The sequence below is a fragment of the Vigna umbellata genome, chromosome 4, assembly GCF_029865625.1.
Source record: "Vigna umbellata cultivar VRB3 chromosome 4, Vumbellata_1.0, whole genome shotgun sequence".
NCBI lineage: Eukaryota > Viridiplantae > Streptophyta > Magnoliopsida > Fabales > Fabaceae > Vigna > Vigna umbellata.
Genome location: NC_142168.1, coordinates 32,381,793 through 32,409,024, shown reverse-complemented (window position 1 = coordinate 32,409,024; position 27,232 = coordinate 32,381,793). Strand labels below are relative to the sequence as shown.

Genomic DNA, 27,232 nt, shown 5'->3' with positions numbered 1-27,232 from the left:
ATTTATTCTTAAAGCATATGAACTAATAATTATTTTTCTTTAATTTTAAGTGATATATTTTTCTATGTAATAATCATTATTATGTATTATGTAGGGTTTGTGATTTGACTTTGATTCCACTGTTACTTTAATTCAAGTTATTTCACTTTTTAAACTTTTATGAAATAAGGTCACATAATAGTACCTAATAAAAACTCGGTCTGTGCATTGGGCTAGTGAGTGTTTGGTCCATGGGCCTTGTTTCCCAAATTCCAATTAACATTGTATTTTCTGTAGTGATAATATGTTTTGCTTCCTGTACCCACTTAATTATCAACTGTACTGCCGTATAATTATTTTGTTCCAAAAATTCTTTCTATAAATCTTATTATAAAATTATTGTTCCAAAAATCTCATTTTGGAAACCATGGAGCTTGCTTCCCAAAGTTATAATATATATTTCTTCCTGCACCTCATTATTACTAAATGCACCCATATATTAGTAGAAATGCACTACCGTGCTAACTGCACCCATATATTACTAGAATTAGACAACGATGCTAACTGGACTACACTATTACTATTGTCATTGATGCCGTTATAGCTAAGAGAAGAAAAATCATACAGAAGATTGCGGAAAAAAATTATTCTAGAATATATTATTATGTGTTATGAAAAATTATTTTGAAAACTGTATTTAAAAAAAAAATGGTTCTATAATGCATATTATATGTTTCTAAAATCCTATTTCCAAAGATTATTTTTCATAAAAATATTATTATAAAAATCATGGTCCAAAATTTTTAGAAAACTTTTAATTTTTTTTAAAACGAATATTTATAGAGAATATCTTAAAAAATATGTAAAATTATCATTTTAAAAATTAGTAAGAGATACCTGAGAGGAAGAAAAAGCCTAACAGTATATACTTGAAGGAGGAATGAAAAATCAGCCATGTCTGAAGCGAAGACCCAAGAGGAGAGAGTCTACGTCCAATCACATGATCCAGAGTGGCAAAAATTTGTAAGAAATCCAACAAAACTTCGCCACGTCAGAACCCAAAGGATACTTCAGTCATTTTTCGTAAAACCAGACCCAATATGGTCTTTTGATCCTCTGCAAGCCAACGTAGCTTGGTCTTCCCCATCGGCTCGGCAACGACTTCCACAGATATAAACCCCAGTGAGTCACACCGAAACTCTCTCTCTTTTTTCCTCTTCGCTTACATTCTCTCTCTTCAGAGCTCAATCTGGCCGTCAATGGCGGCCTCCGATGCTCAGAACGGCGTGTCCTCTGTCAGGCACGCCTTCGGCAACGTTCTCGCGTTCTTTATCCTTCTTCTGATCGGCGTTCTCGCCTTCTCGATCCGTCTATTCTCGGTAAGCATTTTCCTCATTCATCCTTCTTCCGCAGATCTGATTACCTGAAACACGTTCCGATTTCGCGTTTTCCTTTTTCAACGTGATTGTCTGCTTCTAAATTCAGTAGCCAGGATTACAGCTCTATTTAACTGTCGTGTTTTTCGTCGTGTCTATAACAATCATCGAACATATCTTAGTGACTTAGCCGTGACGGTTTAGTGTTTAGATTTTGTTTTTTGCGACTTGACCGAGCTGTGTTCCTTCATTCGCGAGATAAGTCAACGATTAAAAAAAACGCTTACACTAGTGGTGTAAGAGTAATGCTTAGACTGAAATGTGTGAGAAGATGTTATGCGATTTCAAATGTACGTGCATTTGAAGGGAATTTCCGATTATAGTATTTAAAATATTAGATTATATTCTAAATTGAAGCATTTCCCTTTGGTTGAAATTTTAATCAGTGTATCTGTATTTCGTTAATTTCTTTTTCGTTGGTTATGGTTCCAAAAGCACGAATGCGTGGAGCAGTCGTGTTTTGTTGAAATAATTGTATGGAAATGGTGATATGGTGTGGCCATTTCTATGAACTGAATACTAAGTGCTTACTCAATTTTCTATTTGTATTAGCCTTCTTTTTTTCTGCGGCATTGGAGTAGGTTATCTATTTCCATCAGTTTGGCAGAGTTTTTCTTGTACTCCCTTCCTCACCTTTTTATGCATTGTGTACAGGTTATTAAGTATGAGAGTGTTATTCACGAGTTTGATCCTTATTTCAACTATAGAGTCACTCAGGTGAGCAAGCACTATCTGGAATGTTTCAATTTTGCTCGTATTACTATGTTCTAGTGGGATGACTAAGGAATCTTTCATACCGGATAATGGAAATTGGAATTTCTTCATGGCAAAAACGTTTGTTTAATTTTACTTTGTTAATCTCAATGCCATAAAATTTCAGAGAAGATAAGATGTATTTGTTGTTTTCAGTTTTTGACAAAGAATGGGATATATGATTTCTGGAATTGGTTTGATGACCGAACTTGGTAAGCTGATGGTTTTTAGTTTTGAAGCAATTTTTCCTCTATACTTGCACTGTTTAAACAGCTCATTGTTAAATCTTTCTGGGTATAATATAATGTATTTGTTTTCTGTCACTTTCAAGGTATCCACTTGGTCGTGTAATTGGTGGGACTGTTTATCCTGGGTTGACCTTGACAGCCGGCACCTTATGGTGGTAGGCATTTGAAACACTGTAAATGTTGGTTGTGTATGCTGTGATTTTTCTATTTGTTATATACTAATATTAAATATCCATTCAAGCAAAGGTTTTGAAGCGTATGTAAGATGGTTGGTATATTTTTAACAGTACCTTCTGGTTTCAGGATACTGAATTCCCTAAACATACCTCTCTCTGTTGAAACTGTCTGTGTGTTTACTGCACCTATATTCTCAGCCTTCGCTTCATGGGCAACTTATCTTCTGACAAAGGTTTGTTGATGCTGGAATTTCACATCGATATTTTTTCTGTTATTTGTGTACTTTCTAATTTGAGCTGCTTCCTTTTGCAGGAGGTTAAGGGTACGGGGGCTGGCTTGACAGCAGCAATTCTTCTGGCTATGGTGAATTTCTCAATAAGCTTTGTGACTTCACGAGATTGTCTTCCAATCTTCCTAATGATTATTAAAATTTTATTTATGATTGTTATGGTCATAAATATTGGCTCAACCATTGAACGTTCTGTATGAATGATTAGATGATCAATGTTTAGTAAAATTGTTGGATGCTGGTTAGTAACCACGTGTCTTGATGTGTACTTGTAAATTAATGATGCCTGTTAGTAAGTTGCTATCTTCTAATATGCCTGGGTCTTTTTGTTTGCTGGGCTCTGACATCCCTCTTACATGTAATTGGTCTTGATTCATCTTGTGAGTGCAGGTCCCATCATATATATCTCGATCAGTGGCTGGCAGCTATGACAATGAAGCTGTTGCTATATTTGCTTTGATCTTCACTTTCTATCTCTATATTAAGGTGATCTGCTAAAGCAAGGAACTTTTTCCTTGCATTGATTTGTATAATGACTCTTGTTTCCAAAATTCCCACCAGATTATTACAGTGCTCTATTATCATTGTCCGATAATGTGTAATTTGAATATTCTATATGAACAGTCAGTTCGGTGGCCTCTGCACTTAGAAACCGCTAAGCTTTGTATTGTTTTCTATTTAAGTTTCTGACTTGATTTACACATCATGTAGACGCTCAACACAGGATCCCTTTTTTATGCCACATTGAATTCCATAGCATACTTTTACATGGTAAGCTTTTTACAGTACTATTTATCTTGGTTGTCATTGCCCCTGACCCCTCTTGTTCATACTAAATTCATTTCTTATCTTCAGGTTTGCTCATGGGGAGGCTACACTTTTATCATTAATCTTATTCCTATGCATGTACTCTTGTGCATTGTAACTGGTCGCTATTCTTCTCGACTCTACATTGCATATGCACCTCTTGTAAGTAGCTCTTTCAGTCATACAGTTATTTTGAGTTTAAATAAATGCATTTTCCTTTTGATTTGGGTAGTTGAAATGTACATTGTATATTACTTGTGCTTAATGTGGTAAGCTGTAATTTGGATAATACATGTGAGAGTTTTGTCTAGGTTTAACAACCATAAACAACAAAAAAAGCCTCGTCTCGCAAGTTGATTTGGCTTTTTTGTCAAGGTTTAACTTGATAAAATGCTCGACAATGAGGTTCAACTTTCTTTTAGCAATACATGAATGAAGAATTTGATTATGCGTAGAATCTGTATTTTTCTATGATAATTTGTAGTTCCTTGGGTCACATATTTACTATATTTTGTGAATTTAGCGCGTTTTTGTTTACGATTACAAGCCAGAGGTATTTCTGGTCTGAATTGGTTTTTATGTTTTGAACCTATCTCAAATCAGTCTATCTTGCTCAAGATTCACATTACGTTTTTCTTAATGCAGGTTGTATTGGGCACACTGTTGGCTTCCTTGGTGCCAGTGGTTGGGTTTAATGCTGTGATGACATCAGAGCATTTTGCATCGTTTCTGGTGAGTTCAGTTCCATCCCAGTCTTTGGATTATGTCGAACTTACAATAAAGATGTGACCAAGAGCATGTTTGAGCCTAACACTATTATTGCGTACATTTTCTTGTGAGTGCTTTATTTTCAATGGGATTGTTGTCACAAAATTATAACGGTAATAATAAAATAGTTAACTGAATATTGTTTTTCTTCCTTTTGTTTCTGTGGAGGGAGAAGTTATGTGCCAATATATCAACGAAAGTGTTTAAATAACCCTTTAGCTAGTCAGTGTCAGTATTCTTATAAACAGGCTTATGAACTTGGAAGTTGATAACTTTGTTGAGATAACTCAATACAAATATTTTTATGAAAGATCAATGTGCATTGTAAAACACTTTGTTAATTAAATAAAAGTACTACTATATCATGGTTAACATGTGACTCCTTTTAACACAACAACACAAACTTGTTTCCTACCTGTATAGATCAAATTTACAGTGCTTTGTTAACTAAAAGTTCAGAAAGGCCACGTGATCAACATCGTGGGTGACTAAACTATCATATTGTCACCAATTGGTGCTACTACTGTGTCTGGTTAGCCTTGTTATTTTAGTTTTTAATTTAACTAAATCATTATTTAATATAGTATACCAATTTCTGCAAATCTCATGCTAGCTTCTAAATCTAATTATGAAGTAAATGCTATTTATTTTGCAAGTGTAATGACAATCATTATTTAGCACTGATTATAGACACATACATTTTTTTTGTAGCATATCCAATAATTTTTTTATAGTATTTTTCCTTTTTCCGTCTCTTTATATCCACCTTATTAGCTGTATTTTTACCTACCTATTTTTTCTTGGGCAGGTTTTCATTATCATCCATGTAGTGGCTCTTGTGTACTATGTTAAAGGAATTCTTTCCCCAAAAATGTTCAAAGTAGCTGTGGCACTAGTTGTTTCTGTTGGCCTGTGGGTGTCCCTTCTATTGATTTTTTTGACTATTCAAAACATTGCTGGAAGATATTAAACCAGTACCTGCTATTCTTGTTTATTTTGCAGGGCTGTCTGCTGTGCAATGGTGGCAGTACTTATAGCATTGGTAGCTTCAAGCCCAACTAAGGGATGGAGTGGAAGAAGTTTAAGTCTGCTAGATCCGTAAGAGCTGTTTCACAATCTTCATTACCATTCAAATCCTATAAAAATTATTCTAATCATTTTTTTACTTCACCTAAACTGATATTCTATGATTAAGGGGATTGTTGGTTATTCAATTTCATAATAGCCATGGAACTTACCTAATATAATAGTACTATAGCCCAAAGAAGTGAATTTTGAATATCACCTTTCTCTTTGTCATTCTGCAAAATATTTCCTTTCAATGATTTGGCTACAATACTTAATGTATTTGTTTTGTGACAGTACTTATGCAAGCAAGTATATTCCAATCATTGCTAGTGTTAGTGAGCATCAGCCACCTACTTGGCCTTCATACTTCATGGACATCAATGTCTTGGCATTCCTGGTTCCAGCTGGAATTATTGTAAGTTATTTTTTATAAAATAATTGTTTTATCTTTGTTTTCCATACTCAATATAAACTAAATCGTGATGGTGCTTTCTTATGGTAGGCATGTTTCTCTCCCCTATCTGATGCAAGTTCCTTTGTGGTACTTTATATTGTTACATCAGTATACTTTTCTGGAGTCATGGTAAGCATAATAGTGGAGGTGTTTTCTCATTCAATTGCCTTTTTAATATTTTATTGAAGACATAATCTTGATGAATATCAGGTTCGCTTGATGCTTGTACTTGCTCCAGCAGCATGTATATTGTCTGGGATTGCCCTTTCTCAGGCTTTTGATGTTTTTACAAGATCTATCAAGTTTCAGTTGCCTCACTTATCAGATCATTCTCAGGTTGATGTAAGCTTTATTTTTTTAACGGTCACCAGTTTTGACTTCATATGTTCTTCTGCTCGTTTTATTAGTTTGCTTTGTTCAAATTCTGTTTTTTATTATCAAGGCAGGGGAAGGCAGTTCTGAAAATATTGTGCCAAATGATTCGGTTAAGGCAGATAAAACTGAGGACACATCAAAGGAACGGACCTCTAAGAAGAGCAAAAAGAAGGAAAAGGAACCTGTGGAAAAGCCTCTTAGCAAGTCACAAATTAAGAAAAGGCTTTCGGTTTTACCTCTGGAAACATCCGTCATTGCTATTATCTTACTTGTGTTGCTAGGCGCCTTCTATGTGGTAATTTCCTAAGCATGATATTGTTCAGTTAAAGTTTCCTAAGGTGGATTATTTATTTGATATTTCTTTTTTTTTTGTTTTTTCTCCACTAGGAGTATGAAGTCCAAGTAGGTGGATTATTTATTTGATAAAGATTTCTTTTTTATTTAATTAATATATTTTATTAGCCTTCTTTTAAAATTCACTTTCCTTCTTAAATGAACCCCTTGATTCCTGGTATCATATTACATTCCCAAAAATATTATGTCAAGGAATATTATTTCCCTTGAACATGTTTGATTGACATTTAGCAATTATAGAAAAGAATATTTTTAATCAACAATTAAAAGAAGAATAAAAGTGGGAAAATAAATGTGATGAAATAATGAAGTGGCTGAGAGGTAGTTATTATAAATAGTAACTTCCATTCCGATGGGAATTGGGAATGTTATTCCAAAAAGTGAACCTAACGTTAATATGTAACATTCTGAAGCTTACTTTCCTATGAATCCTTTATTATACCTTGAAACAAACGCCTAGTTAAAAAGTGTAGAACTGTGCTAGTTAATACTCAAGTAGAAGTATAATAACTTGTGTTGATTTTTTTTAATTTCTTTCTGAACAATAGTGCCCTTTCGTGTTCAATCTGTATGTTACAAAAAAGTTCCTCTCTATCTTGATCTCAAATGTAGGTTCACAGTGTATGGGCAGCAGCAGAAGCTTATTCAGCCCCTTCTATTGTTTTAACATCACATTCACACGACGGGCTTCATGTTTTTGATGATTTTAGAGAGGCATATGCTTGGCTGAGTCATAATACAGAAGTAGATGATAAAGTAAGTTCTATGGGATTTTGTTATTTTTTGGCTGAAATACATGTGTCATGTGTGCTATTTTTGAAATTTATGAGTGTTGGTTAGCTTCCATGGCTTCCTGAGTTTTGTGCTAATTTATGAAATTTAGATTATGTTTTGAAATTAAAGAATCTTCTGCTACTTAAATTTAAATGAACCAATTTGACAGATGATGTTTCCGTTGGTGAACTAAATTGGCCATTCAGTAGTTTGATATTATGTAAAAGGTGAAAGTCAATTGAGACTGAGGTGATTTAACTGATGTTATATATTACCTTGGGCACACAACATTCCTTTTACAAATTATTGTTCCCCGACCATGTTGGTTCCTTTTCCACTTGTGATCAGTGGAAATCTATTGAGAAGTTACTTATTCTTTATTAATATGCTTCATAATTTCAAAAGGGATTATGTGAAAATTGGTTAATGATATTCGAATTTTGGTTAAAGCTTTAAGCAAATATTGTTTTATTTAAGTAATTGGGTAGTGCTTCTAAATTACAAATTTTGTGGCTGAAGTTCCTAAACTGTTTGCGCCCTAAGATTATTCTTACTCCAAATGAAGAAAAAACATGCTGGTTAAAACAGTAAAAAATGTTTAAATATTGACGCTGATTAAAATTGTTGTAGGTGGCATCTTGGTGGGACTATGGGTACCAAACAACTGCGATGGCTAACCGAACAGTCATTGTGGACAATAACACCTGGAATAACACACATATTGCTACTGTTGGTACTGCCATGTCTTCTCCAGAGAAGGCAGCTTGGGAAATTTTCCAGTCACTGGATGTCAAATATGTCCTTGTTGTCTTCGGAGGTCAGCATCTTTTTCTTTATTGGGTTATCCTAAGGCACCTTGTTCTGATTAGATGCTATAATTATTAACAGGACTGGTTGGCTATCCCAGTGATGATATCAATAAATTCCTGTGGATGGTTCGTATTGGAGGGGGTGTATTCCCTCACATAAAGGAACCGGATTATTTAGTAAGTTAAATTAATCCTGCGTTGCTCAATGTTTTATCCTGGCCTTGATATTTTGTTTTCTAGAATAGATGACACTATAGCTTCACTTGTGATATAACTTTTGAGGAGTGTTAACTTTTTTTTTTCAAATTTCAAGAGGGATGGTCAATATCGGATTGATTCCATGGCCACACCAACAATGCTAAACTGCCTCATGTATAAACTTTCATATTACAGGTCAGCTTTTGTCTAAAATTGGTTTTCAAATTTAACGTTTCCAGCTGGTATGGTGCCTAACTCCCCTTGCTCTGCTTTTTCTCCAGGTTTGTGGAGACAGATGGTAAAGCTTTCGACAGAGTGAGGCGGACAGAAATTGGAAAAAAACATTTCAAACTTACGCATTTTGAGGAGGTTAGATTGTTTTTATTGATTTGTTAAAATATTATATTTGGAACTGTATGTTGTTGTGTGCTTCAGCTATTATGATCCTGAAATTATTTTCAGTGCATTCATGATGAATTACATACTGAATAACCATGGAATTTGTTCTACAATATACGGAGAACCTACCAGTGCGGTGCAATGTCTTCAATAATTCATTTATAATGTTCCAGATGTGTTAATTGTTACAGAGTCTCTATTTGTGTTTGGATAGTTATCTTGCATCGTTCCTCGATAGTCTACTATAGTGGTAATAAACTTTACCGTTTGAAATTTTGGAGAGTATATTTTATTTTACCTGTAGTTGTCATTTTTATACGATTCTATTAGCTTTTGCTATATTTTTTTTTTTTGGGTTAAATATGTTTTTGGTCCCTTAACTTTCAGCGAAAATTGGAATTAGTCCCTCTTCAAAACTTTGGCCTAATTTAGTCCCCAAACTTTAAAAATGTGTGAATTTAGTCCTTTTAACTAAATTTTGTTAGGTTTGTTTGATGTTTTAAGTGCATTTCATGATAGCATTTGAGTTGTTTATCTCGTTTGACACATTTTTGCTTCAATGTTCACTGATAAATGCGTTTGAAACATCAAATAAAGTTAACAAAATTTGGTTAAAAGGACTAAATTCACACATTTCTAAAGTTTGGGGACTAAATTAGTCCAAAGTTTTGAAGAGGGACTAATTCCCATTTTCTCTTAAAGTTAAGGGACCAAAAACATATTTAACCTTTTTTTTTTTAACAATCTATGCTTTTTACACCCTCTTTAGTACCCATAACTCCAACTGATGGTTTGGTCTCTCTCAAGTTCTAGTTGAAATACTCAAATTTTTAGGTTTGGAATATAGAGTTCTTTGAAGTATTAGCCATTCTATATTTTTTTGCCGGTTTACTTGGCGTTTATTGTACTAGTAAAACTTAAAAGTCGTATATTTGGGTTTTTTGTTCAATATGTTGGATATTGTTAATAGCAGTAGTATTGTATTATTCTAGAATCCTCTTAAGAATTATTTGGATAAGTAAATGCATTTAATTATATGAAAATGTTGTAGGAAGATCTCCAATGGGGTTGCAGTGGGGGCTGTAAAATTTCTACTTTTGATTCCTTAATTAGTACTCAAAATTCGTTTGTTAACAATTTTCTTCTAGTTATTATGATGAGAATTAATAATTTCAGTAGCTTCTGTGGTCTTTAGTCTTACTGATGACATGGTTTTCAATGCATTTAGGTCTTCACAACTCACCATTGGATGGTTCGGATATACAAGTTGAAACCACCAAAGAACAGGATAAGAGGAAAGACTAAGAAGTCGAAATCGGTGAGTATATGATTGTTTCCTATGTGCCTTAATTCCTTAATATTTGTAGTTGGAGATCACTTTAACCTAGCCATGACTGGTCTCTGGTTTCCATGTTCTGCAGAAAACAAGCTCAAAAACTGCCTCGAAAAGAAAAGGACTAAAGAGGAATCCCTTTTAGTTTAGATTTTTCATTTCCTTGGGTAGGGGTAAGCTTATTAGTGTGCGTTTCATGTATACATGTAGACAACTAATGCAATTGCCATGAAAGAGATTTTGCCGGCATGGTTGGTTACTCTCGAGTATCGAATGATCAAATGAAAATTTTGGAATTCCATATTTTGACCCAATTTGTAAGATCTCATTTAGGATTGAAATTCCTCTCAGCAAAATGATTTCATGTTAATTTTCTGGCCAGGGTATTTATTTAAATGTGTTTAAAAGAATAAAAAAAAAGGATATACCTTTCTGCTAAATGATTAAAAATAAGTTCTGAAGATTTTCAAGACACTTAATTGCTACTGCCCTGTACAAAGTTTAAAAAAGATTAGCGTTTTTCCGTTTAAAATAGTTTGTTAACGTCAATTACTGCTTCTCTTGTTTTAACAGTTTCTTAGCTTTCGTGTTGCCTGATTTACAACACAAATATTGATTGTAATTTAAAGCAAACATTTTAGGTATTTGAACAACACGTCATCAATCAAGAGTACGGAATCGGATTTTTCACATTAATAATAAATTTAGTCTTCGAATAACTAATTTATTAATAAATGCCTCGAAGATTAATAAAGTCACACAAATAAATAATTTGTTTCATTTACGAAGAACAAGCTCAGATTGTTTGTTGGGAGGGGCCAAGGGGAGGAGATTACATCGTTGCACAAATAAATGAACCATTCAATTCAAAATAATAAAACAAACTGTAAGTAACTATAAATACTTCTTTGTATTACAATGCCGTCAGTAATTGCTTTGGACAAGAACCAAAAATAAGCCAACAAATTAGCAAGCCAAGAATCACACCTGTACAACGTATACTTCTGAGCATTATTGACGATACGGCACCATATTTCCTAGAGTTTGATCAGTAAGAGAGTATAACGCACAGTTGCACCCACCTTTACTTCAATCGTATCCTCAAAAACCAAACAGTGTTTCAACACAAAAATGGGTCTAAAAATCTATAATGGGTGGAAGGCGTGGCATATCAGAGTGGTTACTTGTCAATTGTTAGACTCAAACCTTCGTGGGCAAGTTGTAGTTCTTCTTAAGGAACTTAGCAGCTGCTTCATCATTCCTGTTACACAATACTCGCAAAAGAGTGTTTGGTTCTGTGGGGCTCCATTGCTCAGCTGTTGGAGGCAATGGAAGCCTGGACTTGGCTGTAGAACCATACATTTCCATCGTAAGCTGACTGAATTGCTGAATTATGTGCTCAGTATCTGCAGAAAACAAGGGAAGTACACCTCTGACAGTGGTAGAATGTCTTTCTATCAAATCTGTTGGCAATCCGTCTCCATTAGACCAGAACAAGCCAGTAAGAAACTTGAAATCTTCCTCTATAATGACAGAATCTTGCAGAGAGAATGCGCGCGACGGACCTCCAGCTAACAAAACCAGTAAGAACCCATCAAAAGAAGCCCGCATTACTTCAACAATTACACGAGTTCTAACTTTATCATGCACTGTAGATGATATGATCTCCAGGTATTGCTCAAGCTCCTGAAGAAAAAGATCAATCCTGGCAGATGCAACTTGCCCAACATATAGCCCATCCCAGAGAACATGACTCAGATCATGGAAAACGATTTTGTATGCTATGCATTCGCAGAGTTGATGAATGCCTTCCACAGCAGCAGATGCAGAAAGCTTGAACTTCAAGCTCACCCCATTTGCTATATCGTCTGTAGCAGATTTAGAACTGCTGAGATTGGCAACTATCCTCTTCTCCAAAACCCCTAACTCCATTCGAATGCGCTGCATGGTATTGATGCGAACAGACATCTGGGCTATATCAATTGAGCTGTTTCCATTAGTGGTTCCAACATGGGCTTTCCTCCTCTGAGCCACTTGTGACTTTTCTTTCTTCCTGAATACACCATTGAATTTTGATTTCGTTGAACACCTAGTCAGTTCAGGCAATGGTGGGATGAAGCTACTAGGGCTCCCTGCAGATCAAAGAAAAGGGAAATCCTTGTCAAACAGTGATTCAAAAATTTCCCTCAGAAAAATAAATGTTATGCAATACATATATACCACAGCCAGATTTGGCTTTCAAAATATACTGTTGGAGGGACTTGTCAAGACCAGACATCAAATCAGGAAGCAAATCAGCATGCATGGGTATAGGCAACAGAAAGAAAGCCTCCAGAGTATCATCTATTATTCGTAGAACTTCAACAGCAGAAGGTGCAAAGCCCTCTTTATTTGCCTGTGGATTCCATACCTATGGGAAGCAAAGGTGAAGTTAAAATTACATCTTTTAAACTTGCCAACAACATCTTCAAATAACCTCAAAAAAATTCAATGGAAGGAGAAACACTTTGTTTGATAAAAGAAAGAACAAATATTATGTTCACTTGATAAGATTAAGAGCAACAACCTCTTGTTGGAGATTTCTGTCAACCCATTCCCCCAATCTATCTACTCTGATCTTTATCCATGACTTAACCAGAGTAGCAATTACAGCTTCAGCTTCATAAGGTTGCATTTCCCTTATAATGGATTTTCCGCCATCTTCACTCTCAACAGAATCGGCCACTGCTATCTGCACCAGATCTTTCTCCAATTTGTCGGCAGCCATCAGCACTTCTATTGCATCAGGTGTCAACTCATTAATACCCTTAACATACTTCTTCAACTCATTTCCATAACACACATGAAGGGTGGCAATGGCAACACCAGCAGCGTGAGGATGCCATCTCTTCAGTTTGGGGCTAAATATTGCTTTCTCATTATAAGCCAGTTCAGTAATATCTCGAGCAAGGATAGAAAGAATGGGAAAGGCTTTATTCTGTTTTCTTGGTGGATGCTTGTTAGGGTCCAGTTTCTCCAACTTCTGCCTTAAAGAAGATCAAAAAGAGTTAGCTCGTACTGAGGCACCACATTAGGAAAAATCAAAACGTTGATTTTATCCAGTTTCAGTCAGTGGTATCAAAAGTAAACCATACATACAAACATGTCATAACTTGTCATGTGTAAAGAAAGTATTCATATTTAAGGGAGATGGAACGAATGACAGAACTTGCCTGAATGAAAACAGCATGCAAAGATGATCTAATATAATTATCAACTCTAGTGTATTCTACATCATCTTCTTTCTTCTTCTTCCGATTGTAGTCATGAGAGAAATCTTCTAATATCTTTGCTGATAATACTGCAAGTGAAACTACACTTTCCATTGATTCAATATTACCATCATCGAAAGTATCATGGTATGCAAGGAGCCTTTTCTCTGCCCAACTTAATATCAAACTCAATGTGTTTCTCAAAATTTTTGAACAAAGAGGATCTTTTGAGACCCCACTATCTTTCCCAACTTCTTCCAATAAATTACTAGATGCAAACAGAAGATCGTTCTCCCCTTGGCCAGTGACAACATACCTATGAAACAAGATCCATGAGAAACAAATGTTATGCAGCGTCTCATTAATTCCAAGCATAACCCAGGTCTTCTTAATGAGTTCTAAGACCTCATCAACCTCTTCTATCACAGAAGATTCAGCATGAAGATCAAAACATGCTTCCAAAAGAGTTTGGTAGATCCAAAGGTTCAGTGGAAAACCATCAGCCCAGTGGCATGTCTCAGAAATAGATCCACTAGGTGATCTGCAAGCAAGAGACAATACAGCAGTCCGAAAGGTTTGTATTGATTCACCGTTCTTTCCAATATCCATGGATTTCTCAAGTGCTCCATGGATTATGTGCCGGAGGGTCTGTGCAGAAGGGTCTGATTTATCTAAGGGAAGATACGGATGCAAGAGAAGTCCCACTTCAAGAACCTTCAAATGTCTCCTCAGCCAAACCTCATACTCTTGTTGACTGGGAATATCAGAACTCCTAAACAGCTGGATTAACTCCAGAGGAAGAACAACTGTCTCCATGCGTCTTCCAAGCTATTTCATGAACAAACATCTAGTAGTAAGTTATTACTGTAATTAAACAGATACAACGAACCATAATGCACATATTCAAACTATAAATTTTGATCCACATGTTTCCATCCAACTATAGACAAAGAAATGAAGTGAAATTGACCCTTTTGTAACAGTAGGAAGCATATCCCACTTAATGACCAAACAAACAATAAACAGAAGTTATATTATGCAATCAATGATAACTGATGTTTATTAGCTTCTTGTCTGTCTTCATATAGTTTTAAATTATAATTGTGTTTTTTTTATGAAAAGCTACAGCTCAGTGGTCAGCAACTTGAAAATCAGGTCAGCTAAATCACATTAGGCCCATTCAATAACTTTGGACTGAGGTTTGTTGAGTCTATTGTGCCACCTGTGATATTAGACATTGAAGATAGAATGTGTCAAGCATCGTTGCCACCCATCATGAGCAACAACCTATGAATCACCAATACTTCAATTTGTTTCTAATAGTCTCAGATATTTCACAAATACATATTAAGGAAGTATCCAAGCCTTTAAATGATGTTACAAACACTCAATAAAACTTCTTAGTACAGAACATAGAAGCAAGCACTGTTTCTAATGAGCCAATGAAAACTCTTTACAAATGATTTCTAGAAAGAAATTAGATTGATATGATTCATATTTGCAGACTGTATTTATGATGACAATGATTTATAATTTCTCTTGTTATAGTAATGTTCAATAAGTATGATCTTAATTTAGATTACAAAATTGAAATTTCATATTTATTATGTTTTATGAACTTTTATACTCATTAGATAAGAATATTACACACATGGCATTGTATATATTTTTAGGACAATTGTATTAGATACGGTATCTTACACGTACACATCACATGTACTTTTAGAATAATCAAATTGTCGTATCATATTTGTGCATCATAGGCAACGACAAACGATGAATTCTGCAGCTTTGTCATCAGGTATAGCACAAGTTACAAAACTGTGAAAATCAAACAGTAATTACTTATGTCCTTGCTTAAAACCTAAGTATAACATTCCATCTAATCTCTACACACTTCAGTAGTCAAATCAAGTCAAACTAAGTGCAATTCACTCATTAGGACAACCTGAATAAGGTAAAGATGAACAAAACTTCCACTGCAAGGCAAGCACAACTTAAGCAAAACTCAATTTATGAGTCCAAATTAAACCCTTTAATCAAACCTTAAAATTTGAAATCACACACTCCACCCATTTCTCCCTCATAATAAAACAAAAAATCCATGACTATTAATAGCTTCTTAAATTTTAGAGCAGAAAGATTGTCATTCGATTCGATTACAAATAATCGGATGACAAAAACCATCTTAAAACTCATTCCAAACATGAATGCAGATTGATTGATAATTTAAAGTTGATAGAAAATTAAACTCAAAACTAAGTTCAAAACCTGGCCTGCAGCAATTCTGAGAAGTGCTCTTCTAATTCTGGTATCACTCTGCTCAGAAATCTTCATCTGCACTCTCACCAACTCCCCCGTAGTCCCCGCGCGCTTGCTCCCCTTCGACGACGACGTTTTCAGCCCCAGGGCCCTCTTCACCTTGCTCGCCGCCGTCGAAGTCAGCGACCGATGCAACGACGGCGCCGGCGCCGCCCTATCGCGATCCCCCCTCTCCGACTGCGATATGAAAGTCAGCGGCTTCGGCCCCGAACTCCGGCACGCCGCGACTAGGATCTCGTACGCCGTCTCCCGGAGCTCCGATTCTGAAAAATACGGAGCCGGGTCGCCAAACGGAGCTCCGGGAAGTTCCTGAATTGGGTGCACCGGCATGGCGCTCTGGTGGTGTCTCTTTCCGGACATTTGCCGGTGACCCAGATAAGAAATTGAAAGGATCTTGATATGTGGTGGCGCAAGTTTGAAACTTTTTGAGGCGCGTGAAGTGGGACCGTGATTTCTCTGCTTGGATGTCAGAGAAAGTGCTGTGGGGAAGTTTGGTTCGTTTGGCCCTTTGTGTTTGTTATTCTTGCTTGACTTTGACGATAGGTGCGTGGGCCAGTCGGAGAATTAAAGAAAGAGAGAAAAATTTTGTGAAAAAATGGGTGTGAGTGAGTGAGTGAGTGAGATCATAGTTTGAACTTTGAACTTTGAAATTGAAGAACGGTGGTTGCAGAGAGCACAGTGGGGACACACAAAAAGATGATGAAGGAATAAAGAAGAAAACAAAATTGCATCTTTTGGATTAAGACACATTTTCTTATACCATTTTTTTAATGCTTTGCTTGCTGGATATGATAAGATCAATCGTCTTATACATAATTCTTTTCTTAATTATTTATTTCCTGGATAGGAACAACTTTTTCTTACACTAATTATGATATTTTAATATGTAATTCATCTTTTAAGAAAGATGATCATTTTTTTTAGTAATGTTTCGGCTGATTACATTACTAGTTATTGGTATTATTTACTTTATTATTGAATAGTAATATAAAAATATTTTTTGTCATTTCTAATTATACTAATTCTTTTGTTGTATTGTAATAATGATGTATGGTACTGTTAAAGGTGAATCTTGTATACTATATTTCTGACACTTGGTTCGATTCTTTTTTATCTTATTCGATTATCGTTTAATTTGGTTATGTTTCTCCTCTGTGTGAAAACTTCAATTTGATTTAATGTTATTTTCTCTAAATGAAAAAACTTGATCTTATATTTTTGTGAATTTTTTAATTTTTTATTTTGTCAAGCAAAAGGGTTAATTAAGAATATTAAAAATTCAAATGAACTTGGTGTTTTTTTATTTTAATTTTATCTAAAGAGAAAAAAACACTCACTAAATAATTATCTTTGCTATTTTTGTACAGAGCTAACAGACTTCATTGTATTAAAAAAAATATTTATAGCTTAAACAGAACTGTGTCTAACGATATTTAATAGGTTTAAAATATAAGTAATAAATGTGAGCATAAGTATTTAACTACTCAAAGTATAAAAATAGATATTAAAACTAATATGTATAAACAGAGTAACTATTACGTACATTAAAAGTATGTTTAATAAAGATTATTTTTAAAGATTTTAATTGTTTTTGGGATTAAAATTTCTTGTAATTTCAACTATATATTTAATATAGTTGAAAATTGTAAAAACATAGTTCTTTTTCTAATAAAAAAATTAATTTTATAAATATAGAAGAAATCTGTAGTTTTTTTAAATAATTTTATTCATTTTCAGCTCAATGAATACTTTCTATATTTCTAATCTTACAGTGTTGCAAATCTATGTTAAAGTTCATACTTACCTAACATTGAAATTAGAAAATAGCTTCTCTTCTACTTTATGGCCTCAACCAAATAAGAAAAAATATACGAATTTTAGTTTTTTTTTAATGTCTCCTTTTTACATTAAATGTGACATGCAGGAATGGACAAGTTCATTACTTCAGGGTATTGTTCTTTCTACCACCACCAAATCATTATTGTACCTCTAATAACTTTTTTAATTACAAAAATATCCTTTTAAACTTTCATCTTTATTTACTTTAATCTTATGTTCGGTTATGTCGGATTTCATTACAGCTTCATCTCTACCACTTGTAGTAGCAGTCATTGAACGACGTAGAGTCTCTGCTACCGTCGGAACCGCCATCGCAACTAGGGATGGCAACGGGTCGGGTCGGGCACGGATAGTGCCTACCCGCAACCCGACCCGACAAAAAAAAATCCACCCGCTACCCGATCCGCTACCCGCACGGATATCCGCTTAAAAAATATCCGCGGGTATTTTAAAACCCGCGGATATCCACGGATACCCGTAAATATTAAAAAAAAATATATTTTAATAAATTAATAAAATAAAATTTAAATAAAATTATAAAAAATATATAAAATATAATATAAATTAAATTAAATATAAATTTTAATTAAATTTAATATTGTAAAATATAAATTAATGTTAATTTTAATTAAATTTAACTTAATAAAATATAAATTAAATTTTTATTTTTATTTTTTGCGGGTAGCGGGTATCCGCGAGTACGGATAGTATAATATCCGCACCCGACCCGATTATAAGCGGGTATTAAAATATCCACTACCCGCGGGTTGCGGGTAGTAAATATCCGCGGGTATCAACTATCCGTCGCGGATTTTATCTGCGGATATCCGCGGGCGCGGATTTTTTTGCCATCCCTAATCGCAACCTTCACAGTCATCGCCTTTACCATCACCACCAACGTCGTCACCATCACCAGAAATTTCTTCTCCTCCATCTACCGTATTTCTGCTGAAAAAATCTCCTCTGTCGACACCGGAGAATTTCCCTCCTCCACCAACGTCGGTTCATTCACCGCCACCACCAACTCCTTCTACTTCTCCACCACCTACCACTTCTACTTCTCCACCACCTTTTTAAAAATCTTTAAGGAGAAGAACCCAAACATACATGTTAAATGATTTTGGTGTGATAAAGTGTAGATATGCATTACTTTGTAGAGGAGTCTGGTTTTGGTGTGATAAAAACGAAAGTAAAAAAATATTATAGATGTAAGTTTCAGCGGATGTAAACATTCGTTTATTGGAGGGCAAAACAGGAATGAGGAGGTGCTGGAAGCAGTCCAAGGTGGTGTAGGAAGCAACTGCCATTAGCTCAATTCGATTGGGCCTCTAATTTGATAGTGCAGTCCAAATTCCGTATTTTCTTCCTGCACCCTTATTATTATTGACTGTACTCCCATATAGCAAAAAAGTACAAAAATACTCTTATACACTCCACCCGCCACAGCTTCCGTCATCACCTTTGTTCGTCACCGCTTCTTTTATTGCAGCCACTGCATTAATGTTCTTCATTGCACTTTGTGAAGCAAAGAAGAAGTGAGAGATTGTTTTGAATAAAAAAAATTCATTAAAAGAAATTAACCCTAAAAATATTATTTACGCTCTATAAAACTTGTTCTATAAATTTTGTTTAAATTTTTTTTCCAAAATACATAAAATATATTTCTGAAAAATTTATTTCAGAAATCATGTTTTGAAAATTTGGAAAAAATTATTCTGTGAAATTTTCAAACCAAGTAATTTGAAAGTCCGAAGGATGAGAAAGATTATTTAAAACTTATGAGGGTGCGATTAGAAACTACGTATTAAACGAAATCAAAGGGCATGTTTGTATTACTTCTTTATGAGGATTTTTAGAATAAAAAAATAAAATTAACTGATCTATTAGTTAAAATTAGTCTAGACATAAGTCAAAAATGCAAATTCTCTCATATACCTTCTCTAAATTTTTATTTTTAATTTTTTCATAAACTGAATTTAGCTTATAAAAAAGCCAATTTCATTTTTTTTTATTTTTCTCTCCTAAAAAAATTAATGAAGAGCTTAGTTCCAAATATATCCTAATTCACTAAACCAAAAGCTTAATTTTTCTCATTGAATGTCTAATTCATGTTTATCTAATGAACACTATGTTAATTCATGTTTAATGAGGGATAATTTGGGATTTATGAATTTTATGGTAGTGCATAAATAAGAAAAGGAGGTGCAGGAAGAACCAACCAACAACCCTCTTTGAGTTACATTCCCAAAAAGTATCGGGCCACTAAGGCCCAGTAGATTCCTTATTGTGATTTTGTTCTTTTCCTGCTGTACCAATAAATAGAAGCTATTGGCATCATTATTAGAGAGTTCTAAAATAACACCAGGAATCTTTAAAAGCTTAATTTGTTTCTTATTTATTTTTAATAATTTTTTTAAACAATATTGAAGATAAAATTCATCATCTCATCGTCCAAATCACAAACAACTATTACCATATGTTGTGTCTATTTTACTCTTTTGAACAATTTAGCATGATCAGTGTAATTACAAATATTATAATTTTAGTCTTTATAAAAATTTGATTACACATTTAGTTTTTCCTTTTTTTTAAATGAGACAGTTTTAGTCTAATAATAATACACAATTTAATTGCCAAAAGAAAAACATTCTTATCTGATAATATTATTATCCATTATTTATTTATATAACATATAAAAAATATTTTTTAATAATAAGCTTTATCATAATTATCTCGATAAATATATCAATATTTTTTTAATAATAATTGCAAGTGTTCATTCCCATAACTTTATAAATCAAAGGTGAGTTGAAAAAAAGATACACGAACCAAAATAAATTGATTTTTTTAAAAAAATAAAAATAAAAACTTGTAATGTCATGTAATGCATGCGAAACTGTGTATAAATAGTTATATTTTGTAAATAAATAAACTTGTGACAATGAGAATAACAACGTGATTATTTTTCTAAGTTTTGTTAAAATTGAATTAAGAAAGAAAAAATAAATGAATTTGGGCACGTGGGTATATAATAAAGCTTGAGAGTTTAGTTCTTCCACCGACACCAACCCATTATTTGCTGCCATCTGTTCCAAATCTTATTTTTTTGTACAAGTCCTAATCACTCTCTCAACATCCATTAATAACATCCATTAATACGGGTCATGCATTCGGGTCGAGTATCATACCATAATGTCTACTTATAAAAATTAATATTAAATTTAATAAAATGTAATTTTAATTTTAATATTTTATAAATAATTAATGTTTGTATGAGTTGTATGATACTATAATAAATATTCGCGTGTACGAATTATTTGTTATAGATTTTATAGAAGATACAACCAACATAAATATTTTTACCATTCTTAATCTAAACAATGATATGTATATTCCAAACATTCCAAGTAAAACTCTGCTTCCAAAGATATAATGAGAATTTATTGAATATTTCACTTAAATTGAATATATAAGTGGATTTATTTTATCCATTACTTACTAAATTGGCAGACAAAATGTCATGTTTAAATTGTGAAATAGAGCGAGTTAAAAGTTGGTATGTCAACTTTTTTATATTTTTATATATTTTTTAAAATTACATGTGTAAGATATAAAATTAACTTATTAAAATGAAAAATGATAATTCAAAGATTATAAATTTTTGTTTCATATTATTTAAAAAATGTAAATATATGAAAAAAATATTGTAATTTAAATTATTGTGTTTACAAATCTATTTTCAATTACTATTATAATTTATTAGTTTAATATATATAAAAAAACAATACTTTTAATTTATTCACATAGAATCATTATTTAAAATATTAAATCAAAAAAATGTTTACACATATTTAAATATATTTCTAATATATATATTAAAATTTTAAAAATTCTTAAGCTAATCTTCAAATAGGCCAACCAACAAAATTTTAGTAGAATATTTCAACAGTGACAACTCTTTAACAATACCAATATACTACTTTTTTTTTTCTAGTTTTGTATTGCAGATAGATAAATACAGAAAAAACAATTGAGCAAGATAAATTCTTCAACCCAATTGAAGCACGTTCAATAAAATATATATATATATATATATATATATATATATATATATATATATATATATATATTTCTTTTATACGTATATTAGTTTAAATTTATATTAACAAGTTTTTTCTATTATTTTCTCAAAAAATACTACTGAGAAACTTATTCAAATATATGTAAAAACTATATATGAATGTAGAATTGATTGAAACAAACTGAAAAAAAAAAATGAAATCACTTTATAAAGATAATCCCACTTCAATTCAAACTGTTTTATTAATTAATTTATTAATAAAATGAAACTATTTGGTTAAGTTGTTTTTTTCAGAAAATTAAAAACATTTGTTAGAGAACTGTAGAAAACTAGTATTGTGAACACGACACACTTGACATTGAGAGGCCACCTGTTTCTGAAAGTTTTGCTCTTTTGTCGGCCTCAATTATTTATATTCTAACCCTAGTTTTTTTTTCTCCAATTTAACAGAATATTTTAGTATTTAGAATATTTCCAATAAAAAAGTTATTATATAATTTTTAGCTATTCAATATAGGTTCCACATATATTAATTGTTTAAAATTAAAAAAAGAAGAAGCTGTTTTCAAATGGAAGACAAATATGTATATAAATATCTTTATTCACGTTGATAAATCTTTGTTTTCCATGGGTAGAATACATATTAAAATAATGGTTTTTATTTATAAATTAATTTTATAATAACTTCTCCATTAAAAAATACATGGAAATAAAAAAAATGGGTTAAATATGTTTTTAGTCCTTAAATTATCAAGCGATTTTTTATTTCGTTCCTCTTCAAAAGTTTTGTTCATCTCAGTCCTTTTAGTTTTGAAACTCTTATGTTTAGTCCTTAAAATTGAACGGCGTTAAGTTTTTATATGAAGTGGCTAACGGTGAACCAAGTCTATGTCACGTTTCTTCTTTTTTTCTAAAATATTTGCCACGTTTTTTTCAAACCCTTCCTTCTTCTCCCCCAATCACTTAAAACGTCCGCTCATCTCTTTCACACCCACTGTTACTGAGATATGGATTTTCTACCAGTTTTAATACAGGTTGACATTGTTTGCATTGATCAATTGCTTATATTTTAGTTGGGTTTCCTGGTTTTAACTTACAAGTGGTTTTTCACAGCGTCATGCGAAACTAAGGTGCACGAGAAGAATGATGATCTCACACTCGCGATTTCTAGTTGGTAGAGGCACTAGGAGTTTGTGATTGTTTTTGGTTTTTGGTTTTTGGTTTTTGTGCATGTTGGTGACGCAGATGAATGCAGTGGATGATGGTGGTTGTTAGGCGTGAGGGTTGATGGAGGAGAAAGTCGCGATGGGTTAAGGGTTTCGAATTGGTTCTGGTTTAGGGATGACCATGGCAGCGCGAGTTAAGGTTCGCAAATTGGTCTCGTGGTAGAGGATGGGAATCATGATTGGGGTTTTTTTTTGGGTTTCTTTCAGATTAGCGGAAGAGAAGTGGGTATTTGGAGGATTTCGTTTGAGGAGTGACACATGCATGATTGAATCCTGTTTCTTCTAGCCCTGTGCAACCATCACCGTTAGGTCACCATTGCCATCCAATCACCATAATCGTTCGGTCTTTTCCCAACACCATTTGGTCTTTCATATATTGCACTCCATCCCGTCACCATAACCGTTCGGTCTTACCTAACACCGTTTGGTCTTTCATATATTGCACTCCATCCCGTCACCATAATTGTTCGGTCTTACCTAACACCGTTCGGTCTTTCATATAGTCCACTTCTATTACATTATTCTGTTGATTGTAATAGAATCGACTTTTACTTTTATATATACGGACTCGGTTGAAAAGATCTTCAATATAACTCTTACGTTTCAAAGGTGATTGGGATTTCTAGGTTTCTATATGTTTCTGATTAGGACGAAGGAAGATAGTGATCGCGATTTGGGTTCATGGAGGTCTTGCGACGTGGTTTTTTGGTTTGCTGGTTCATTAGGCACAGTGGTAGGTTTGCTCGAAGTTTGCAGACTTTATGATTCTCAGACTTGGATTTCTACTTTGCAGGTTCCATGGTGGTTTGCGGTGAAGGTGGTTTGCGGTGAAGGTGGCTTCACTATGGGGAAGTTGTTTCGAAGGAGAAACAATGATGGAAGGAGAGCAACAGTGGTGGGTGTGAAAGAGATGAGCAGACGTATTGAGTGATTGAGAAAGAAGAAGGAAGGGTTTGGGAAAAACGTGGCAAATATTTTAGAAAAAAAAGAAACGAGGCATAGACCTGGTTCACTGTTAGCCACCTCATACAAAAACTTAACGACGTTCAATTTTAACTCTTTACAAAGGCAAATTGTTTAACGACAAATGTTTCTGATTTTTTTCACTTGAGACTACAGTAGAGTGACAGAGAAAATGTTAGAGTAAAAGAGATGAAAGAGAAATGGTTGAGAGGAATGAGGGAGGTAAGTAAGAGTTTGAGGATTTCTTGTTTTTTTTTTTTTTGTTTTGAGAATGAAATTATTCAAATATCCTTAACCTTAAAACTTAAAATCCATGATATATAAGGATATTTTTGTCTACTAAAATGCGGTACACATAGCTAAAATGTACCAACTGAAAAACAGGCGTACGCGTGTTAGTAAACCCATATATATATATATATATATATATATATATATATATGATAGATTAACTAGTTTCTAGATGGTTAAATTCAAATTAAAAGTAATTCATAATTATTTAACATCTTAAACTGTTTGTTAATGACACTTACCTCGAGGTTGGATCCTCACTGGAACCAAACAGATAAAAAAAAGTAAAAAGTACATAATGTCACTAATTTGTTACTATTATTTTTTTCTAATTTTATCAATTTCTAGAATATATCAAAGATTAATTTTGAAGCATCAATTATTATACTTTGTCATTAACCTATTTTTTAATTTTGGTGATATATTATATACGAGTTGTCCTTATTTCCTATTTAATTTTAAAGGTAGAAACCTTGGATGTGATCTTGGTCTATATGGTGTTGTGGGATAGATAGGTTTGGCTGTATGAAGTAATATAATATAGGGCAACTTTTTTACCGGTGAATATCGATGTGAAAAAAAGAAAGAAGTGAAGAAAACGACATGAAGGTTTTCGCAAACAGTTGGTGTGCATAGGCATATTGATGGTTAATGATGTAGTGGTACTTGGAGAAGGAAGAGAAAGACCGCTAATAAAGTGAGTGGTCGATGTGATTGAAATTGTTTGAAAGTGGTTTTTTGCCATCATTGTCATTCTCAAATTGGAAAAGCTTTACACTATGACTGCGACCTGGTCAAGAACATTAAAATAATAGAGCCACACAGCAAGACGTAACATTAAAGTTCCCATAACCCAAATGACAAAAAGGAAAATCAAGATCCTATAAGATATATAGAGATCAAGCAATCTAAAATTCGTGAGGACAATTCAGAAAGAAAAAAGAGTGTAAACAGAGTTTGTAAAACTTAGCTTTTTATGGCGTAATTTGCTCTTATTTTCCGAAAAGATTTTTGGACTTTGGTTGGTGAAATGACGCTTATGTTAATCGGTTAAACATCATGATTTTAGCTTCGAATTGTAATTTCTTCTTAAAACCAAATTTTAATACAATTAAATGTTAGAAACTTTAAAAGTAATAAATATAATCTTTTTAACTCGTTTATTAAAGGGTTAGATATAATTTTTATCATTTAATTTTTAGTCAAAATTGAAATTAGTTTGTTTATGGAATTTTAGACTAATTTAATTTTTCATATATTTCGTCTTTTTAACCGAACATTTTAAGTTTATTTAAAGTTTTAAACATATTTATTAATTAATATTGAAAAAAATTGTGTTAAACAGAGTAAATAATTTAAACGTTATGATGAAATATATTTAAAAAGTAAATAATTCAAATGTTACGATGAAACAGACTAAAGTTTCGAAAGAAGACTAAATATCACTCAAAATTAAAAGATAAAAATATGTTTAACTTATTATTAAATTGTTTTAAATTATGTTTGTGGCTGAAATTTGATCTCCTTATATCTGTTTACACGTTTAAATTCAAATATCATTTTAGAATATTATTTAACATATAATTAACAAAACTATATTCATTGAATTTAAAATTTTGAAACAAAAATATATATATATAATGTGATGAAATTTTGAAATACAAAGATATTTAATTGTATCTTAATTTCGTTATTTATACGAGAATTACATAATGTGATGAATTTGTTATCTTACATTGATTTTGGAGTTTAGAAAATGATATGGTTGATATGGGTGGCACCACCCACTTTCCACCATTTTTTGTCGTTGCACATTAATCTTTGGAAGATGGATTTGGTCTAATTTGCCGTTCTTCCACTTTTGTTCTCATTCATGCAATTATTTTATGGGTGGTGCTATTTGGACTTTTGTATTCCATGAACAATAATATGATTAAGCCTATAATACGCTACCCCACTTTATTACTATCTTTTTCCCCTTCTTCATTCTCCCAATCATTTTACATGTCTTCAATACAAGTCGTATTTCGCCACCTTTAAAAACCTAAGAATTGAAATTTATATCCACACAAAAAACAAAGGATTATATATATTTTTCGACAAATTTGGAATCAGAATATATATATTATATTATGTTTGTGTATAATTTACTTATATATTTTTTTAAAACCAAATTATTTAAAAAGGTATTAAGTATATCAATAATACCATATAAGTATTTTAATTGAAATTTTAAATCCAGTTAAAAATATATTTAAAACTCATTTTTGACATAATTAGTATGTAATAAGAGTGAAAGCATACATTTTTTCTTACAATATAGTCAATGACAATTTGAATTCCTGAGAGTGTCTGCTTATAGAATTTAAATAGAAAGTTTTAAAGAAAAATATATGCGAAAAACTTAGCAAAAAAAAGAGAGCATTATATAATTACTTACGGGATTGTTTTTCCCCCCACAAAATGTTATTAATAGCAAGCTAAACATTAATAATAATAATAATAAACAAAAAACAAAATGGTAATTGAAAAGTCAATATTTACTTTTTCCAAAAAAGAAAAATACACGTTTTATATTAGTTATAATGAGTCTCTAAAGAAGCACATATTAATGTCGAGCATTTTATAAGACAATTGCCTTATTTCAGAAACTTAGTATTTATGTACGAAATAATCTGTATTTGCTAAGAACTTAGTACGTTTACGAGTTTTCAAACACACATTTAAGGGTGTAAACTTACGTACAAACACTATTGTTTCTCTATCATTTGGGTTACATTATTTCAAATCTTACATTCCTTTTTACTATATATTTTAAATATTTATCTCAAAAGAATACATATTTCTTTTTTTGTTGTTAAATAATAAAGAATAAATTATGAATATATAAATCAAATGAGATATCAATTAATACGATAAAAATAACAATCAAATGTGTTAATAAAATCGAGAACTCCATATGCAATATTCCATTTAAACAAATTTAGACAAAATGTTGTGATGAAAGAAAAATATCTTGAAGATTCCGATAAACTTGA

The 27,232-nt window shown here is 32.6% G+C and overlaps 2 protein-coding genes across 3 annotated transcripts; one reads left to right on the top strand and one right to left on the bottom strand.

Moving 5' to 3' along the window:
* The first annotated feature begins 1,150 nt into the window (after positions 1–1,150).
* STT3A (staurosporin and temperature sensitive 3-like A) lies at positions 1,151–10,535 on the top strand. 2 transcript variants are annotated; one of them, XM_088113366.1, is made up of 23 exons: positions 1,151–1,358; positions 2,070–2,132; positions 2,325–2,380; positions 2,500–2,571; positions 2,720–2,825; positions 2,906–2,956; positions 3,273–3,368; positions 3,594–3,653; positions 3,738–3,851; positions 4,335–4,421; positions 5,266–5,369; positions 5,460–5,555; positions 5,820–5,940; positions 6,028–6,108; positions 6,190–6,315; positions 6,422–6,649; positions 7,321–7,464; positions 8,113–8,299; positions 8,371–8,468; positions 8,605–8,684; positions 8,771–8,858; positions 10,117–10,206; positions 10,310–10,535. In XM_088113366.1, exons 1-23 carry the CDS (start codon positions 1,239–1,241, stop codon positions 10,364–10,366), a joined length of 2,325 nt encoding a protein of 774 aa, XP_087969492.1. In that variant the 5' UTR covers positions 1,151–1,238; the 3' UTR covers positions 10,367–10,535. The 2 variants fall into 2 exon arrangements, with proteins under 2 accessions (XP_087969492.1, XP_047167058.2); XM_047311102.2 differs by having other exon boundaries at positions 6,190–6,321.
* A 441-nt stretch (positions 10,536–10,976) lies between these two features.
* Positions 10,977–16,481, bottom strand: LOC124836034 (Gls protein (DUF810)). The gene is made up of 5 exons (XM_047311087.2): positions 15,744–16,481; positions 13,434–14,300; positions 12,788–13,243; positions 12,442–12,631; positions 10,977–12,353 (listed from the first exon to the last, which is right to left on the bottom strand). Exons 1-5 carry the CDS (start codon positions 16,152–16,154, stop codon positions 11,422–11,424), a joined length of 2,856 nt encoding a protein of 951 aa, XP_047167043.1. The 5' UTR covers positions 16,155–16,481; the 3' UTR covers positions 10,977–11,421.
* Positions 16,482–27,232: the final 10,751 nt, after the last annotated feature.

Excerpts from the sequence above, each read along its gene's own strand:
- STT3A (XM_047311102.2), top strand. The coding sequence starts at position 1,239 with ATGGCGGCCTCCGATGCTCAGAACGGCGTGTCCTCTGTCAGGCACGCC. Across the intron at positions 2,133-2,324 it reads TCAACTATAGAGTCACTCAG|TTTTTGACAAAGAATGGGAT; the intron begins GTGAGCAAGCAC and ends TGTTGTTTTCAG. Across the intron at positions 8,469-8,604 it reads TAAAGGAACCGGATTATTTA|AGGGATGGTCAATATCGGAT; the intron begins GTAAGTTAAATT and ends TCAAATTTCAAG.
- LOC124836034 (XM_047311087.2), bottom strand. The coding sequence starts at position 16,154 with ATGTCCGGAAAGAGACACCACCAGAGCGCCATGCCGGTGCACCCAATT. Across the intron at positions 13,244-13,433 it reads TGCATGCTGTTTTCATTCAG|AAGTTGGAGAAACTGGACCC; the intron begins GCAAGTTCTGTC and ends TCTTTAAGGCAG. Across the intron at positions 12,354-12,441 it reads GAAAGCCAAATCTGGCTGTG|GGAGCCCTAGTAGCTTCATC; the intron begins GTATATATGTAT and ends TTTGATCTGCAG.